The sequence below is a fragment of the Cyprinodon tularosa genome, unplaced genomic scaffold (genome assembly GCF_016077235.1).
Source record: "Cyprinodon tularosa strain WSP-4 unplaced genomic scaffold, ASM1607723v1 ctg268, whole genome shotgun sequence".
Lineage (NCBI taxonomy): Eukaryota > Metazoa > Chordata > Actinopteri > Cyprinodontiformes > Cyprinodontidae > Cyprinodon > Cyprinodon tularosa.
In genome coordinates, this window is record NW_024038972.1 from 710,401 (window position 1) to 727,585 (window position 17,185).

A 17,185-nucleotide genomic window follows, 5' to 3' on the forward strand; every position below is an offset into this window, starting at 1 on the left:
GAACAATCATGACATGCTTAATTTATGTCATAATATGAATTTGAAGGGAGCTGCATAATTAGTTTTGACCACAAAATGTGTTCCAGCAGGTAAATTATCTTCGGTTTTAGATGAATTGACCTGTCATATTACGATCATCCCTTTTATTAAGTTAATAGATCAAATTCATCTCTCCTGTTTCTGAATAAAGGTGAACTCTCCTGGGCTATAGAAATTACACGTGAATGTTAAACTCAGTGGGTTTTTGCCTGTTAAAGGTAGTGTGTGAGTGTGTGGGATTTTTCAGAAATATATCACAGCTGAATTAACTGTGATGATGCTGCATTTTTATTGTGCCTGTAGTGCTTACAAAATAGCACGCTTTTTCCTGTGGGGCACGTCTATTTCTTTAGTCAGTTCTAGGTGAATGCAAATACACATAGTTGCTTTATTTTCCCTATGGAGCAGAACAAAAACAAATTGCTGATAAAAATCCTGAACTGTGTCTTGATAAAATAGTTTATGCCCCTTAAAATTTCATAAAATGTCAAGTTATGTGTCAAGTACCAATTGAAGGGTATTTCTTGGGGCTTAATATGTTGACATCTCTAAGAGTTATATTTGTCAGGGTGGGTGGAGGTTTGAGAGGAGGACCCAAATGCAGAGACTGAAGCTGAAGTTGGTTTCTTGCAGATTTAAATATCAAAAAAGGCAACCAAAGCAAAAATCCACAAGATCCACAAAGACACAAAAAACTCACTTGAAGGGGAAGAAATGCGATGAACCAGCAAACAGTGACTGAGTGGGAAGTCTATATATGGGAGACAAAAACAAAGACCAGGCTAATCAGCAGATTGGGAGCAGGTGTGGACTGAGGAGTCTAGAAGGGAGCTAGGGAAAATTAGACTGACACCAGACGGCAACAGAGGGCTAACAAGAAATACCTCAAATAACTCAAATACAATCAAAGATAACTAGAATAACACAAAATGGATATTAAACCAATGAAAAATGCAAAGATAAATCTTGAACAGAACCAAAACCATGACAATAATATAGATATATAATATAGATATGGATAAACCTACTTGTAAACCTACCGTTAGCAAAAAGGGTAAGAGTTGCAAGAAATAAAGACAAAAAAATGTCACTTAATATCTGATAAATCTTTATAATAAGCCTTTTTCTTTCTAAAAAGGACATGAATATTTAAATTTTTATGATACTTTTAGATGTACCTTCAATGTTATTTTGTGGCATCAGAATACAGGGGGTGTAAAGCCATGTATACATTCTTATACTACATATTTTTTCCCATAAAATTACATTTTTTGCCAGTTTATTAAAGAAAACTTTGTTTTCCTCATTTTGTTCAGTTTCTATAGTACGCCCCTGTTTCTATTCAGTTTACCTTAATTTTTGTAAATGATTGAATTTTAAGGAAATTCAAGAAAAATCAAGATTTGAAACATCTTGATCTCAACTATATCCCCTGCCTACTGATAAATTATAATAAATAAATATCTTACATTTGTGGCCAGTACTTGATTGCGGTTCCCTTTAAGGTAATAACATTGAAAAAAAAAATGTTTTCTTTAACTCTGAATCATCTTCCCTCCAGTTCCCGGTTTTGTTTCTCCAGAGAGTAATCTCCTTGCATGCAGAAGTGGGAGCTGCAACATGACAAAACTTGAAAGTGTTCAGGAAGTTATAGCGAAGAGTTATTTGTATAATATCTATGGCAAATTGGATTTTTGTGTGGTCTAATCAAAAATAGCTAACACATTAGGACATTTATGTTTTTTAGCATCCTTGCTGAATTCTAAATTTAAATCTTATGGTTTTATTTTGTATGTTTGCTTTTCTTTTAGATGGATAGAGTACTTCTTATCATCAGGTGGTTGGTAAATAGTATTCTTCTTCCCTGTGAGCCCACCGAACTCAGCCAACATCTTAAACCGTTATAAATCAAATGCTTTGACTGTTTTAAAGAATGTGCTACAACTCAATATATCCTCACAGCTGGTTTGACTGTGATATGTGGCTGATGACATCCCACTCCACAGAAACTGCCTTTAACTGCTTTCAAACTTTTTTTCCTTCCTCTGTAAAGAGTTGCACAACGGGTTTTTTTATTCGATTTACTCTTCTCAAAAATAACGTTTCTCTCTAAATCACTCCTTTAGCCACCTAAGATGTCACCCTTTTAAAAATGTATGTTGACATTCTGAATTCCTCTAATATTTCAAAAGGATAGATTAGTACTTATCTAATCTTGGTATCTAAATTGTGTTTTAATTGAATATTTGCAGTACTGCTTTTGCTCTCAGCCAACCTAGTAAGGGTTTTACAAATTTCTTTATCTGAACAAAGATGCATGATTCCATAATAAGCTAAAGATGGATCCTAGAACTTTCAACTCTATTGCTTTTGTTGGGGCAAAATGTGGTGTAATGTAGTGTACTAACAGCTTTTTGCAACACAGTGTAGTAAAAATGTATTTATGTTTGTTTTATCATTCTAAAATTATTATAAAGATCAGCAAATTAACATGTGCTGCTGGTTTCAGGAGGAGGTAACAACAGTTTCAAAAAGTTGTGCCTTTAGCCAATTAGAAAAATTAACCTGAGGTTGCTCTGCAACATCCAAATTTCCCAGTAAAAATAATTGAATTAGCAGAAGCAAAGCAGCATTATGAGAAAATAAACAGCTGAAAGAAATACTCACAGATGTGTTGACCTTTTTTAGTGTCAGTCAAACATAACTTTTTAAATACAATTGTCCTTTTTTTTAGCAGTTAGCTTGACTAATGAAGTTATGACTGCTAACTGTAACATGTGTCTCTATGTGTGTATAAATGTGGCCCTATTTTGCCTACAGATTAAAACTTTTAAGTATTTCAGAAAATCTGTCAATGCATCTACTAATATTCTGCTCATCAACCATTTACATTCAGGATTATAAGACAGCTGTTTATATTTTAGTCATAATGTGTGTAGCAGGCTGCAAAGGTTACACTTCCATCAGTCAAATTAGTCTCAAACATGACTTCCAGCAACAGAAGAAATCCATGATTGGGTTGTTGGCCTTTTCCACATCCAAATTAAAATCTATGTTGATGCTGGGTCTGATATTGATATTGGATTAGCTAAGTCCTATCTCTAAATTAAAGTAAATACATTTTATTCTTATATATGTATTTGTGTTGATTTTAACTTTAAATAAAGGTAACCCGGTTCTTGATTTTTCTAATCACATATTGGATAAACTCAAAATGTCAACATATAAATTTGGTTCCTTTATAGTATGTACAAGCCTTTCCTTTTTGAGCACCTCCTTCAAAGGTTCACACTGTTTGACCGTCGGCTTGAACTGACACTCTTTTACAGCACAGAATTTCTCTGTTTGCTTGTAAAACGTCTTGTGTGTCTTTACTTTGGTCTCTCCATGGTGTACTTGTGTGTTCTTGTCCATATTTGATCTGTGTTTTTATGTGTTTGTGTGTTATATAGGGACTTTTGCTGAAGTCTCTTGTGAAACATTCATGTCAGAGAGAATAATGGATAAAACCCATAATGGTCATTTCATTGTAAAGTAACAGAAGATTTGTATTTTATCATCTGAGATCAGAGCTAAGAATATTTCCAAATTTCATAATTCATAATTATCTTGTTAGGTCACAGTATAAAATTTTTTTTTAAATCAATTATCCATATTATTAATTTGATCACCCTTTTTTGTGTGTTTGTCATCTTTTTGTGCAAAAAATGTGAGTTCCTCCAAAATGCAGGCATTTATCTGCAGTAAGATGTGCTTGGTTTGTTTGAGTGGGTATTAGCTTATCACATGATTTTCTTCAGGTCCAGTGCAATTAATGTTGTAAAGATCCTGAGAGTCCTGCGAGTGCTGAGACCGCTGAGAGCCATCAACAGAGCCAAAGGACTAAAGGTTCACAGAGAAAATACAAAATATAGTCCTAATTTAAAGAGAGACAAATCCAGACACTAACTTTGATCTTTGTCGTGTGTTTTGTTTTAGCATGTTGTGCAGTGTGTTTTTGTGGCCATCAGGACCATCGGCAACATCGTCATTGTCACTACGTTGCTCCAGTTCATGTTCGCCTGTATTGGAGTGCAACTATTCAAGGTAAAGAAAACAGAAGAGAAGCAAACAGTTTTTAAGGGCTTTAGGAAAAAATATTAAATCTATGCATCTTTCAAACAGGGCAAGTTCTTCTTCTGTAGTGACAGCTCCAAACAGACTCAGGCAGAGTGCAGGTAGTAGAACTCTCTTTTACCATGTGTTTATTTCTCTTAGACTCTAACTACTGGACAGCTATTATAAATGTCTGATGTTTTTGTATTTTCAGAGGTTCCTACATCATGTATAAGGATGGGGATGTAGGGAAACCAGAAAAAGCCCTGAGAATGTGGAGGAACAGCGATTTCAACTTTGATGATGTCCTGCAGGGAATGATGGCTTTGTTTGCTGTGTCTACATTTGAGGGGTGGCCAGGGTGTGTCTCTTCTTATGCACTGACGTTGCCTTATGGAAGTATTTGTACCTCTTGAACTTTTTTCACATATTTTCACATCAAAAATATAAACAAAAAAAACAGGAAATCACATTAAAGGAATTTCAAATATTTTTGTTTTTTTAATATAGTCGATAAGTATTTAGTTAATGCCAAAAAAAAATGTATTTTTTTGCATAACCTTTGTTGGCAATCACAGGGGTCAAACGTTTCCTGTAAGTCTTCACCAGGTTTGCACACACAGTAGCCCGAATGTTTGCTATTCCTCTGTTGCAGATCTCCTTTAGAGCAGTAATGTTTTAGGCCTGTCACTGGACAACACAGACGTTTAACTGCCTCCACAGGTTTTCTATGCGGTTGAGTTCTGGATACTGGCTAGGCCAAACCAGGACCTTGAAATTGTTTTAATGGACCACTCCTTCATTGCTCAAGTAGTGTTAATGAGACCCATTGTCATGCTGGAATACCCAGTCACTTTCCATCTTCAACACTTACACTGATAAAAGAGGTTTTGGCTTAAATTCGTATTATATATGGCCCCCGAATCCTCTTCCCTTTGTAGAAAAAAAGAGCACCAAAGCATTTAGTTACCAACCCAATGCTTTGCAGTAGGCATGGTGTTCTTAGCATGCAAAACCACATTTTCCATCCTCATAACATGACAATTTGAGTAAGTGCCAAAACATTGACAGCATGATATTCTCCCAATCCTTTTCTAGATAATCCATATACTCTCAGGCAAACTTCAGTTGGACCTGGACATGTACTGGCATAGACAGGGAAACATTTGGCGCTGCAGGATTTTAGTCGTTCTCGGCGTAATGTGTTACCGATAGTGGCCTTTGCTACATTCGTCCTCTCTGTTCATCACATATCAGGACTCTCCTTGAGGTTTTGGGATTTTTGCTCACTGTTGTTATGATAATTTTCACCCAAAGGGTTGAAATCTTGCATGGGACCCCAGATCAAGTTTGATTATGAGTGATATTGCATTTCTTCTGTTTTCTTAGAAATGCTAAGGTAAAACGGTAATGAGTGAATGACAAAAAAGTTTCTCAAAGACAAAAGGTCTATCTAGGCCAGACATCTTGCTTGTTTGTTGGTCACCAAATACTTATTTTCTACCATAGATCGCAAATGTTTTGTTTAGTTCTCCAATGAGATTTGTTTTATAATATTCTTTTCTCTTTTTTGTAAGTCAATACAGTACAACTATATTTACTGCAGTTATGGTTGTGTTTGTTTATGGGGCTCTCTTCCTGCCTTGCATATCCATAGGCTTAAATTTATCTGCCATTTCTTTTGAAAGATAGTGTAACCTTAGGCCCCCTCAAGACAAAGCTGTGTTAGAGTGTATGTAACAAGTTTCTTTGCCAATAATGATGAAAAAGCTGCAAAATCAACTAAATTTGAAACCAGGTCCTAATTAAGTTTGACATAGCTCCCCACAGCATCTCCATCATATTTACCTCTATACACATAACTGACTACACATTTGTGTGTCTGCACATGCAAGCCAATGCAGCCCTCACCACCCTTAACCTTCATGTACCAAAACAACCACCAAAATCAACAGACTTTGGTGTTGCAGCTTTGTTTTTGAAGCTACATTTTAGAAGCAATTGCATTTACTGTGGATTTTACATTTACTACTTGCTGCTCCTTTACTATTTGTTGTCAGCCCTTTTTTTCTTTGCTTTCATTGTTTACATCTTACTTCTCCCTTTCTTCTTCTACCCTCTTCATTTGTGTGGTAATGCTAGTGTGCCACCCTCTAACATGGCATAAATATTACAATGCCTATTTGACCTTTGTCAACGTAAGGCAGTTTCATCTTTACACTTGAGCCTTTTCATTGCGGATACCTCATTCAACATTGTTTGGATGTCACTTCAGTCTTGCCCAAAGGCTCTCATTTGGATTAAGGTCTGGACTTAAACCCAGGCAACCAAGTATTACAGTGGGGATGTGGTACTCAGGTTGTTACCTTTGTGTGCTCTAGTCTTATCTGGCCAGGACACATTTTTCCAAATTTTCTGCTTTTTTCACTACATGAATTACGACAGGAATTCTTTTAGCTTTTTTGATGAATGGCTTTCTTCTTGCCACTGTTTTACAAAGGTCAGACTCATAGAGTGCAGCACTAATAGTTTTCCTGCAGACAGATTCTTCCGACAAAGCTATAGGAGCTCTGCTGCTCCTTTGGAGCTACCTTTGGCCCTTTTGGCTGCTTCTCAGGAGAACTTTGCAAGACTGTGTAAGATGTTCACGGCTTGACATATTGATTAATAACCTAACTGCTGTAACTGCTCTAGAGCCTTTTTCTTAACCAGTGTGCTTGTAGTTGGGGTCCTTATGGGGCTATTTGTTAAATAATGTTTTTTTTACTTAAAATTTTGGAACTTCTGCAGGCAATTCTTTAACAGTAATGCTCTTCTTTGCATTGGTCTGTTACAAACAATATCAAAATACACTAAATAGACAGAAAGGGGGGTGTGTATTTATAAAGTATCATTGAGTAAAAAAGTCTTTAAAGGTACAAATACTTTTGCAAGACGAGTTTCATTTGTCCCTGTGTGCATCTGCTCTGACAATTAAATCCCACTTGTTATGTTTTTCTCCTACTCTGCTGTCTGTTAGGTTGCTGTACCGAGCCATAGACTCTCACACTGAGGATGTTGGTCCAATCTACAACTACCGCGTGGTCATCTCTATATTTTTCATCATCTACATCATCATCATCGCTTTTTTCATGATGAACATTTTCGTCGGTTTCGTCATCGTCACATTCCAGGAGCAAGGAGAGCAGGAGTATAAGAACTGTGAACTGGACAAGAACCAGGTAGTCTTTGGTATATTTCGTGGGCACTTTAACACTAGTACTAACATAACAGTTCTGTAGATCAACATTTTAGAGAATATGAAAGCTTTGTTGTCACAAAAATACATGCAATCAGAAAACTGTCATGCAAGTCAATGTAAAAGCTAACCTATGTGGATGTGTGTCACAGCGTCAGTGTGTGGAATACGCCTTGAAAGCTCGACCGCTGCGTCGCTACATTCCCAAGAACCCTTACCAGTACAAAGTGTGGTATGTGGTCAACTCCACCTACTTTGAGTACCTGATGTTCACACTCATCCTCCTCAACACTATCTGTCTGGCCATGCAGGTTTGTCACACATGCTCTTGAACACACAGCACTCTCCAGAATGTTTGGCAAACTTGATAAAGATTAATATGCCTTAGAAAATTTTGATCTTTAATGGAAGTTATATCATCTCATTCTGAAACAAAAAGAAAAACTGTTCTAATTTGAGTCCATTGTCCGGCTGGAAAAAGAATCCCAGTTGAGGAAGTCTTATTACCAATGTACTAATGCTATACTTTCTCTAGATTATTTGTCATCTAAGATCTTTATGAACTTCTCCTCTGCTCAACCTGTAGATTTTCATAAAAATTTAGGATTAGGGACCAAAATGACTATGAATTTTAAAGCCAAATATGGGCTATTTTTTTTTTACTATGCTTTAGTGTTGTTCCTATGGTTTTTAAAAAAGAAAATGTCGTCATTGTCACAGATCCATTACCATTAGAATTAGGGATCTAGAAGTGCTTTCCTAAATATTCATCCTTGTTTGACTTCAGACTCACCTTTTTTTTTGCTTACAGTTTTACTTGCAAATAAAGGCGAACTCAACGTGAATGAGTTGACGACATGGTTCCAGTTTAAGCAGGAGTATCGTTAAGCAAACTCCACATGTCTGCTCCTAGAAAAAAAAGCTACTCTCTATCATTACTCCTCAACAGGAGTTCTGTACATGGTTGGAATGTAAATAAAGGTTGAGGGCTAATTATTTTACACGATTTATTGTTTGCTGACTATAGATACAGTCAACTTCAAAAGAGGGGCTATTTTCTTTCTGTCCATGTCTGTCTATGCCCCAACTTCTCTCTCACTTTGTGGTGATTTGCTCAAATATTACTAATATTTGACATCATATTTTGGTTTCAGGAAACATACACTATATCACTTAAAATTGTTTGCTTGCCTCCTTTGACTCACATATGAACTAAAGTGAAATCTCAATCATAATCAATAGGGGTTCAATGTGACGTTGATCCACCCTGGCTCTCATTCTCCACTCTAATTCATCCCAAAGGTTTTCTGTTGGGTTGAGGTCAGGACTCTATGCAGGCCAGTCAAGCTAATAATGCCCTTGTGTATTAACAACTCAAACATTAACAGATGGGAATGTGTCGTTTAATTACAGGAGTGCTAATGGAAAAAATTTCTACACACATAATCAGTAGCTTAATCATGATAGGCTATACTTCTAACTCTCGATTTAACAGCTCAGGTTTCAAATCTTAGATGATAATGCTATGATAAGGCTTTTGATTACAAGTATCTTGCATCATAGAAAAACACAAAATGCATTTGAATTTCAACTTAATGTAAAAATTATTTATATTTTTGTAGAAGAAACATTGTGCTGATATCTTTAACGTGACGCTACTACTCCAAATTTTTTGTTTATATAAAAAAAACAATTGCTTTAATTAGCACTAAAGTTTTTTAAAGCTTAAGTTAATATGAAACTTAAGGCAACTCAAACTTATTATAACTCCCAACCCTCAGTCTCCATCTAATTCTTCCCAAAGGTTTTCTGTTGAGGTCAGGACTATATGCAGGCCAGTCTTTATGGACCCCTTGCTTTGTGGACAGGTGCATAATGTTGGTAGAGGAAGGGACCACCTCCAAACTGTTCCCACAACGTTGGTAGCGTGAAATGGTCCAAAATGTCCCTTTTACTGGAACTAAGGGGCAAATTTGAAATTATGCTAACTATTGCAAAGGTAGGCTTTCTATTTAAATAAGCCATAGTTCTGGAGGGTGCTGAAATTAGCAATGATGCCAGAGTTATTCTCCTCTTTAAGGATATTGCCAACTCTGCTGTGTGTCTTTGCAGCATCATGGGCAGACCAAAAATTTCAATGATGCAATGAACATCCTCAACATGCTCTTCACAGGACTTTTCACGGTAGAGATGATCCTAAAACTAATCGCCTTCAAGCCCAGGGTAAGTTCTATAATACATAATTGTAAACTTGAGATATAAGTTATATTGTAATATAAATACTGTATAAGCAGAGATGGCAAAAGTACTCACTTTCCGTACTTGAGTGAAAGTACGGATACTTGTGTTAACAAATACTCTGGTAAAAGTGGAAGTACTGATTAAACTTCTTTACTCAAGTAAAAGTAACAAAGTACAGGCTTGTAAATTTACTTAAAGTATAAAAGTAAAAGTAGAAACCACTTTTTTCATGCCGTTGACTACATTTTTAATGGATGTCAGCCAAAAGGACTAGATCTCCGTTGTGTTCATTTTCAATCATCTCGTCGTCCATACTACTATGCTAACGCCACCGCCATCAAGCTGCAATGATTTGCCGCCAATGAATACCGCCGAATCTGTCGATTCATCTTGTAGTGGTGCGTCAAATGCAACGTAGATTCCCATCCAACTAGATTGAATTTGGTACTGATGACGTGAAAAATAATAACGGTAACTCCATTGAAATGATTCAAAACTAAAGTAACGAGCCAATTTTTTAAAATGTAAGGAGTAGAAAGTACAGATATTTGTGTAAAAATGTAAGGAGTAGAAGTAAAAACTCGCCATAAAAATAAGTAGTAAAGTAAAGTAAAAATATCAGAAAAATCTACTTGAGTACAGTAACGAAGTATTTGTACTTCGTTACTTCCCATCTCTGAATATAAGTAAACTAAATAAGCAAAGATTTAAGATGTTTTTTCTTTAAGCATTGAATTGTGGTACCGTCTTTCTTGTGCAAAAATTTTATTGCTCCTGCTAATTTCTTTTTCAGTTACAATACCATCATAATGAAAAGTAAAGTAGAAGTGGATGGCATATTTTAATCTCACAGCTCCCCTCCTACCTAACTGTAGTTGCTAAGAAGCTGTATACATTCATTGGATAAGCTAATAATGCCCTTGTGTATTAACAACTCAAACAGTAACAGATGGGAACGTGTCGCTCAATTACAGGAGCGTTAATGGGAAAAACCCTTACACACATTATCAGTAGCTTAAACATGATAGACTATACTTCTAACTCTTGAGTTAACAACATTAGGTTTCAAATATACAATTGTTAAAATAAAATTTTCAATTACGCGTATTTTGCATCATATAAAAACGCATTAAGCATTTAAATTTCAGCTTAATGTGAAATGCTTTAACTAGCACTAAAGTTGTTTTTTTTAAGGTTAAGTTTATTCAAAAATAAAAAGTTCATAAATTCTGAACCTTTATTTGTTTGGTTTCCAAAAATGAAAACATTATGTTATATTGTCTAATGATCTAGCCTGTGCAGAAAATTCAAGTCTCAGTGTATTTTAAGCCACCAACATTCACATTTAGTTAGGGGGAGTGGACACTTTTTATTATTGTGAAGTACAATGTGTGTGTAAAATGGATCTTCATAATGACAACCCCCAAAATAATTATTTACTTCCAATTGACATTTAGCAAAACTTCCCTCAGTAGAATTGGAAATATTTACATGACTTTGTCAAATCTAAGTGAATGGTTTAGCAGGACAGATCCTTGCATAGCCACTGCAAAAATGTCTGCTAGGAAGTTATTGCTGTGTTTGCTTTGACGCTCTGAACTTATTGTGAAAAAGCTTAGGCTTCCCTTGCAGGTCTTCATGGAACTGGCTCCAGAGTAAAATCCTCTCCGGACAAGAGCTGCTGTATTCTGTCTAATTAATTGTTTTTCGACAGGTTTTTTAGTGCCTGCATGAACCAAAAGACTGTCTTTATGTTTCACATGTACCATTTTTATTATCTTATTGAAGTTTGAGAGTATTTTACTTCATTGTGTTTTTTCTTTCTGAATATAAGCCAGTTTGTAAAGATTTCTAATGTTTAATCATTCCTTCCCTTATTTGTTTAGTTTGTTAGATATTAGCCAATTTAATATGATAAAGTTCCAATTTATCTTCTACTGATGGGAATTGTAATTGGGAATTTTACTGCGGAAATGACTTAGGGATAGTTTTCAGGGGTTTTGTTTAGAGTGCTACTGTCATAGCATAGGTGAATAGGTCAGCGGCGTATTCACCGCCAAAGCATTGCATAGATGTCCAAAAGCAGGTTGGGAAAAAAGCAACAGGAAGTTAGTTAAGGATTAAAATAAACACAGAAAATGAAATAAGAATATATTCCGTAAAAATTCAAAAAATATCCACTGGACTTGGTTTTCAAGATTTGAAGACGTTTCGCCACCTCTCCAGGAAGCTTTCTCAATTCAAATGTCTGGATCCGCAGTGAGTTTGAGTCTTATATAGACAACGCCTTGTCGCCTTGTCGCGTTGTCTATATAAGACTCAAACTCACTGCGGATCCAGACATTTGAATTGAGAAAGCTTCCTGGAGAGGTGGCGAAACGTCTTCAAATCTTGAAAACCAAGTCCAGTGGATATTTTTTGAATTTTTACGGAATGACTTTGACCTGGATGACTGAGAACCTTCATCAGCAAATAAGAATATAATTTTGGTTCACCTTTCATAAAAAGCAGCAAAGTCTAGTCATGTGTCAGGATGGCAGAGTTAAATCTCAGTGTTAAATGACTGTTATGCATTTATGTTCATAATGAATCTATTGGACTATCACATAGAAAACTGCATTAAATATGGTACTTGTAACATGATAAAGATGAATAAGTTAGGGGGTTTTGTACTTTTGCAAGGCTCAGTTTATAACAGCAGTCTAACACACCATCCTAAAAATCTAAAAATAATATTCTTTTTGTGATGCCACATCAAGCCTAGCTGATTTTTTTCAAGTTCCTTCAGCCCACTGTACACTTTCATACCACCTTAAGGGGGGCTGCGAAATGGCAGCAGATGTTGTTTTCCTTCTAACATACCTTTCTCACCCTCCTCTTGCTCACCTCATCCTGTGTAGGGGTACTTTAGTGATCCCTGGAATGTGTTTGATTTCCTCATCGTAATTGGCAGCATAATAGACGTCATTCTCAGTGAGATCAACGTAAGTACGATGTCCCCCTTTTCGCTCTCTTTGTCTCTCCTCCTCCTGTCCTTGTCTCATGTATCTTCTCGACTCTCCTTCCCCTCTTCTTGACTTCGTCTGTGTCAGGCTGCTGTTTCTGTCTCTTTTGTCAGCCTGTTTTTCTTCCTTCCTTCTTCCTCCTCCTCTCCCTTCACACTATAAATCCAAGATGGCCATTGCCACTAAGGGGGACCCCCTTCGTTCACCTTCTCCTAGCTTTAAGGCTTCCCAAACAAAAAGGGGAAGCTTTTGCAGCCAGGGTTCAGCTTTAAAGGGTTTATCAATTGCGTTCTCCTTTTTTTCCCCACTATGTTCGAAATGTTGCTGGGTTTTAGATTTATTTTATTTCCTTTTGGTTGTATTGTGGCACATACCCCTAACTAACTGAACTAACTCACTGACCAATCATAAACAGTCTCACACAGCTTTTTAACTCCAGCAGAGGGCACTTTTTCATTGTTGTTGTGATTTTGTTCCTGACTGTGGTTCTTGATGACATCTCCTCTCATGGACAAGCATGACCAGCCGCTGCTGCTCCTCCTCTGCTGTCCATCTCTTTCAGACTGCCCCTTTTTTTTTTTGTTTGCTGTTGAATTTTGTTGATTCTTTCCCCTCTTTCCTCCTCCTCAGAACTCCAATGCTCCTGTATGTAATGTTTTATCTTATTTTTTTTCTCCTCTCTCCTTTTGATTTCTGTCGTTTCCATCTTTTTTTGTGTCTTATGTTCTGTCCTTTTCTTGTTCTTCTGTTGTTTTCCCTTTTCTTTCCATCCCCTACACAGCATTATTTTGTTGATGCATGGAACACTTTTGATGCCTTGATAGTTGTGGGTAGCATTGTTGACATAGCGATCACTGAGGTTAACGTAAGTAGTCCTACTCCCTCCCTCCCTTCTTTTGCCTTGCCTGATCTGCCATTCCCTCGTACACAAACAGACTGAGTGCTGATTCCTATTTCACAAGCTTTCAAATGACCAAGTGTTTGAATGCAGTAAACGGCCATTAAAACTTATAGATCAAACAAGAAAAATCCCCGCCCCCCCAGTTTACTATGAACATATCTTCATATTCTATAACAGTTGTTCCTAAATGTTCGCCGCTTCTCACTCCCAATTTTCTGTTTAGATTCCTTCCCATTTGAAGCTGTCTCAGATAGGTGCACATGCCTCGGTCTGCTGAGCGTTGGTAGCTTCAAAGATTCTTGCATTTGTCAATAGAAACCTTCTGCATTTTTTCAGCACTCGGTTTGGTTACACATTAAACTATCTTTCATCATTGCCACTGGGAATATCAAAATATTACCATGGCATTATGGACACTGTATAGCATGGCATATTCAAAGGTGGCATAACAGGGCCTTTTTATTTGTCGAGGTACAAGGGAGGATATTTTAAATTTTTACTTAAGGATCTGAAACTCTCTTAACTCCTAAATTACCAGAATAACCTGAAGATTAAATGAGTAAAAGGGCTACTGGTTTCTTTTATCCTCATACATATATGAGGAAGTATTGGATTCATAAACGGATTTATGAAGTACGCCATGTCATTTATGGAAATGCCAGCATGGCTTTTATTATTGGCTCTATGGTCAGCAGTGGGACTGGCTGAGTAGGAATGTAGAAAGGTAATCATTTGGCTCTAGTCCTGTAGCCTAATTAATATTATTTTGAGCTATTCTAACTTTTGAGCCTTCAGCATGAAAAAAATAAACCAAAGACATATGTAAGTCGCTAGGTGGAGATCCTCCCATATTCTCCATATTCTCAGTTTTAAATTTCTTTTAAGATAAGGACCAAGAACTGAACATTCATTTTCCTCTACGCAGAAAAACATGTTTTACCTCAGTGGCTTTTGCATACAAATAAGGTTGATTTATCCCAAGAGTGTACGGACTTAGCACTTTGTCTCATGGCTTTAGAAAGCGAATCCATTTTTACCCATGAGAGGTCGACTAGGCTGCCTTTAAAAGACACAGGGTCATTTAGAACTCCACTATGAGATATGGGAGGCTTTATTCAGCTTTCCAACAGCAATCTTTGCAGGAGATTGCTGCATTTTCAGTGAAATAATAACTTACATGAGCATAATCTTTATAAGCATATGATTGTATTAATAGTTTGTGTACCTTTTAAAAGAATAAAAAGCCTACTTTATGCCAAGGTTTACTGGGCCTGTGATATACACCTTTGTCATCTATACAGTTCACTGATGTTGCACTGCACACTTTGGTTTGAATAGTGCACTTTATTTGACTGATTTGGTCAGTTTGAGAGATTAATTGATTGATTGGTTCCTTGAATGAGTAATCTCTTTTTTTTATGTATAATCTTAAAGCATGCACAGAATCTTTTTGTTTCAGTTAGAGGATTTAAAAAATGTGGGCAACAATTATCCCAAGTACGCTTGTTTTTTTTTTTCTTGATTTTAAGAAACCCTCCGCACTCCAATCCTGAGAGAACTGACTGTTTTGAACAAGAACCAAAGCATTTCAAATGTTAGCCTGTCTTTTCATTTCATTCCTCACACAGGTCCAAGTCTCTTTTTTTTTTTAAACAGAGCAAAAGAAAGGCTTTTTTAAAGTGCAAAATGAAATGTAGTGACAGACTAGCATTTTAAATGTTATCACATTTTCTTCAGTAAATAATTAAAAGGCAAGAACATCCCATCTGGGTGTGCCCACTTCCTCACTCTGCTGGGTATCCGTTGACTTAGATTAGCTGAATTTGTTTTGAGAAGCTGTTGAAAGGAAAATATTCTCCCACTGCTGGGTCCCTAATTCTCCCCAGCTTCCTGCGAGTGCTTCTTAAACCATGTCTGGATTTTTTTACATTTTACTTTGGTATGTGTAGAACTAGTATGAACAGATTGGTATTGGTTTGCTCTGCGTGGTGCCTTGCAGAGGATGTCAGTTATGGATTGCATCTATTTCTCTTCTCTTTCTTTGGAATGCTTCCTCCTCTCCTTCCTTTCTTACCTTTCTTCTTTTCTTTCTGAGCCTTTTCCGTTAACTAAATCTTCTGTTTTTGATGTTGAAATCTCCCTCTATTTACCTTTTTTTCTCTCGTCGGTCTGTGGTGCCGTTTGCTCACCTGAAATGCAAGCAGGGTAACATGGGCTTTCCTTCGTCAATCTGTCAATATTTATGTATTTAAAAGCATCTTGAAATTCATTTTTTTAATTAAATATTTTCACATTTTCTCAAAATTAGAGAATCTAAAGACTTTAAAGTATAGTTTTTAAGAGGGCACCCATGTTACCCATGGAACTGATTGAATTTTTGCTTGAAAATTTGATGTGCAATGTGAGAGAGCAGTTCAAGTTCATTTGAATAAGCCCATTAATGCAGTGAGCTGCAGGTAGAAACACTCACATCTGCACAGTAGTTCAGCCTGAAAAGAAGACTGTATTTTTAGATTGTTTTGTCTTTTTTTATGCTATATTTGTTCTGAATAAACTCTCAACAAATGAAGTAGTTCACAGAGGGACACAATTTCCCCATAGTTTGTATTTCATGAGCTTAAGAGTAAATAAACTAAACATGCGTATTTCAGTTAAGTTTTATAGTTTATTTCAATAATTTAGTTCAGATAACTTGCCCTAAGTTACCCTACACAATTCTATACTGCCACACTGGCTCTAAACCTGGACATAACCTTGTTTAAAAATTCTAGTCATATTTAAAATATACTTAAAAGAAACTATATTTAAATAACCACATAAAATGCAATATTTATCTTGTCCAGTTCTGGTGCTGAGCAAACTACTTTATTCTATAAAGTAACATAAACTGGTAAATTATCAGGCTGATACTTAGTTGATGCACATTTGAATTCCATTTCAGACTTTAAGTCAATTAATCTAATTAAGTTTAAAGGAAGTTTAGCTATCTAGACAGGATTTGTTGGAGATCTATATATCTGCTTATCAGAATCTTTTAGCTATAGTAGATGTTTGAAGAAAGAATACAAAGAATCAATTTATCAAATTGTACAAACACTGCCCTCTTAATTAAGGACTAAACGCTTTTGCTGAAACATTTAGGTAATATTATTAAAAAAAAAATGATGTTTTATTTAGGATACATGTGTGAGCATATAGTTGTTTGTATGCCCTAGTTAAATTTCTTTACCCCCTAAATATATCCAACATTGCGTGTTTATTTGTTTCCTTATTTTTTAACCAAAATATTTTACAACTTATTTTCCTTCCCATTTTCTTACATTATTTTTTCTGCTTTTTCTCTTATTATCTTCCTTAAAAGCTGATTGAATTGACTTGTTCCAACTTTTTTGCTCATGGTCCTGTAATGTTGTGGGAAAGTATTTTAAGGCAGCCAGTCTAAACCTGAGTCTTAAATACTGTACTCCCAGTAACAACCAGCAGGTGTCCCCCAAAAGGCCCTAATTTCCAAGTCTCTCATACACAAATGGCTTTTAAAAGGAAATGCATTGAATATTAAATTTTAAATATAATAATGATAATATTAAACCGATTTATAATTTAATCTAATGTCAGCTACAATATTCACGAAAGTGAAACAAGATGCATTTAATAAACATATAATCT

General features: G+C 36.0%; 1 protein-coding gene across 1 annotated transcript in view; it reads left to right on the forward strand.

The window, feature by feature from the left end:
- The window catches only part of cacna1c (calcium channel, voltage-dependent, L type, alpha 1C subunit), a 290,041-nt gene that overhangs the window by 250,240 nt on the left and 22,616 nt on the right, over positions 1 to 17,185 (forward strand). Inside the window, exons 26-35 of the mRNA XM_038289381.1 lie at positions 1,851 to 1,883; positions 3,840 to 3,927; positions 4,018 to 4,125; positions 4,204 to 4,256; positions 4,349 to 4,495; positions 7,154 to 7,355; positions 7,525 to 7,683; positions 9,485 to 9,595; positions 12,514 to 12,597; positions 13,400 to 13,483. Coding sequence (XP_038145309.1) covers positions 1,851 to 1,883; positions 3,840 to 3,927; positions 4,018 to 4,125; positions 4,204 to 4,256; positions 4,349 to 4,495; positions 7,154 to 7,355; positions 7,525 to 7,683; positions 9,485 to 9,595; positions 12,514 to 12,597; positions 13,400 to 13,483 — 1,069 coding nt within the window. The remainder of the gene's footprint in view (positions 1 to 1,850; positions 1,884 to 3,839; positions 3,928 to 4,017; positions 4,126 to 4,203; positions 4,257 to 4,348; positions 4,496 to 7,153; positions 7,356 to 7,524; positions 7,684 to 9,484; positions 9,596 to 12,513; positions 12,598 to 13,399; positions 13,484 to 17,185) is intronic.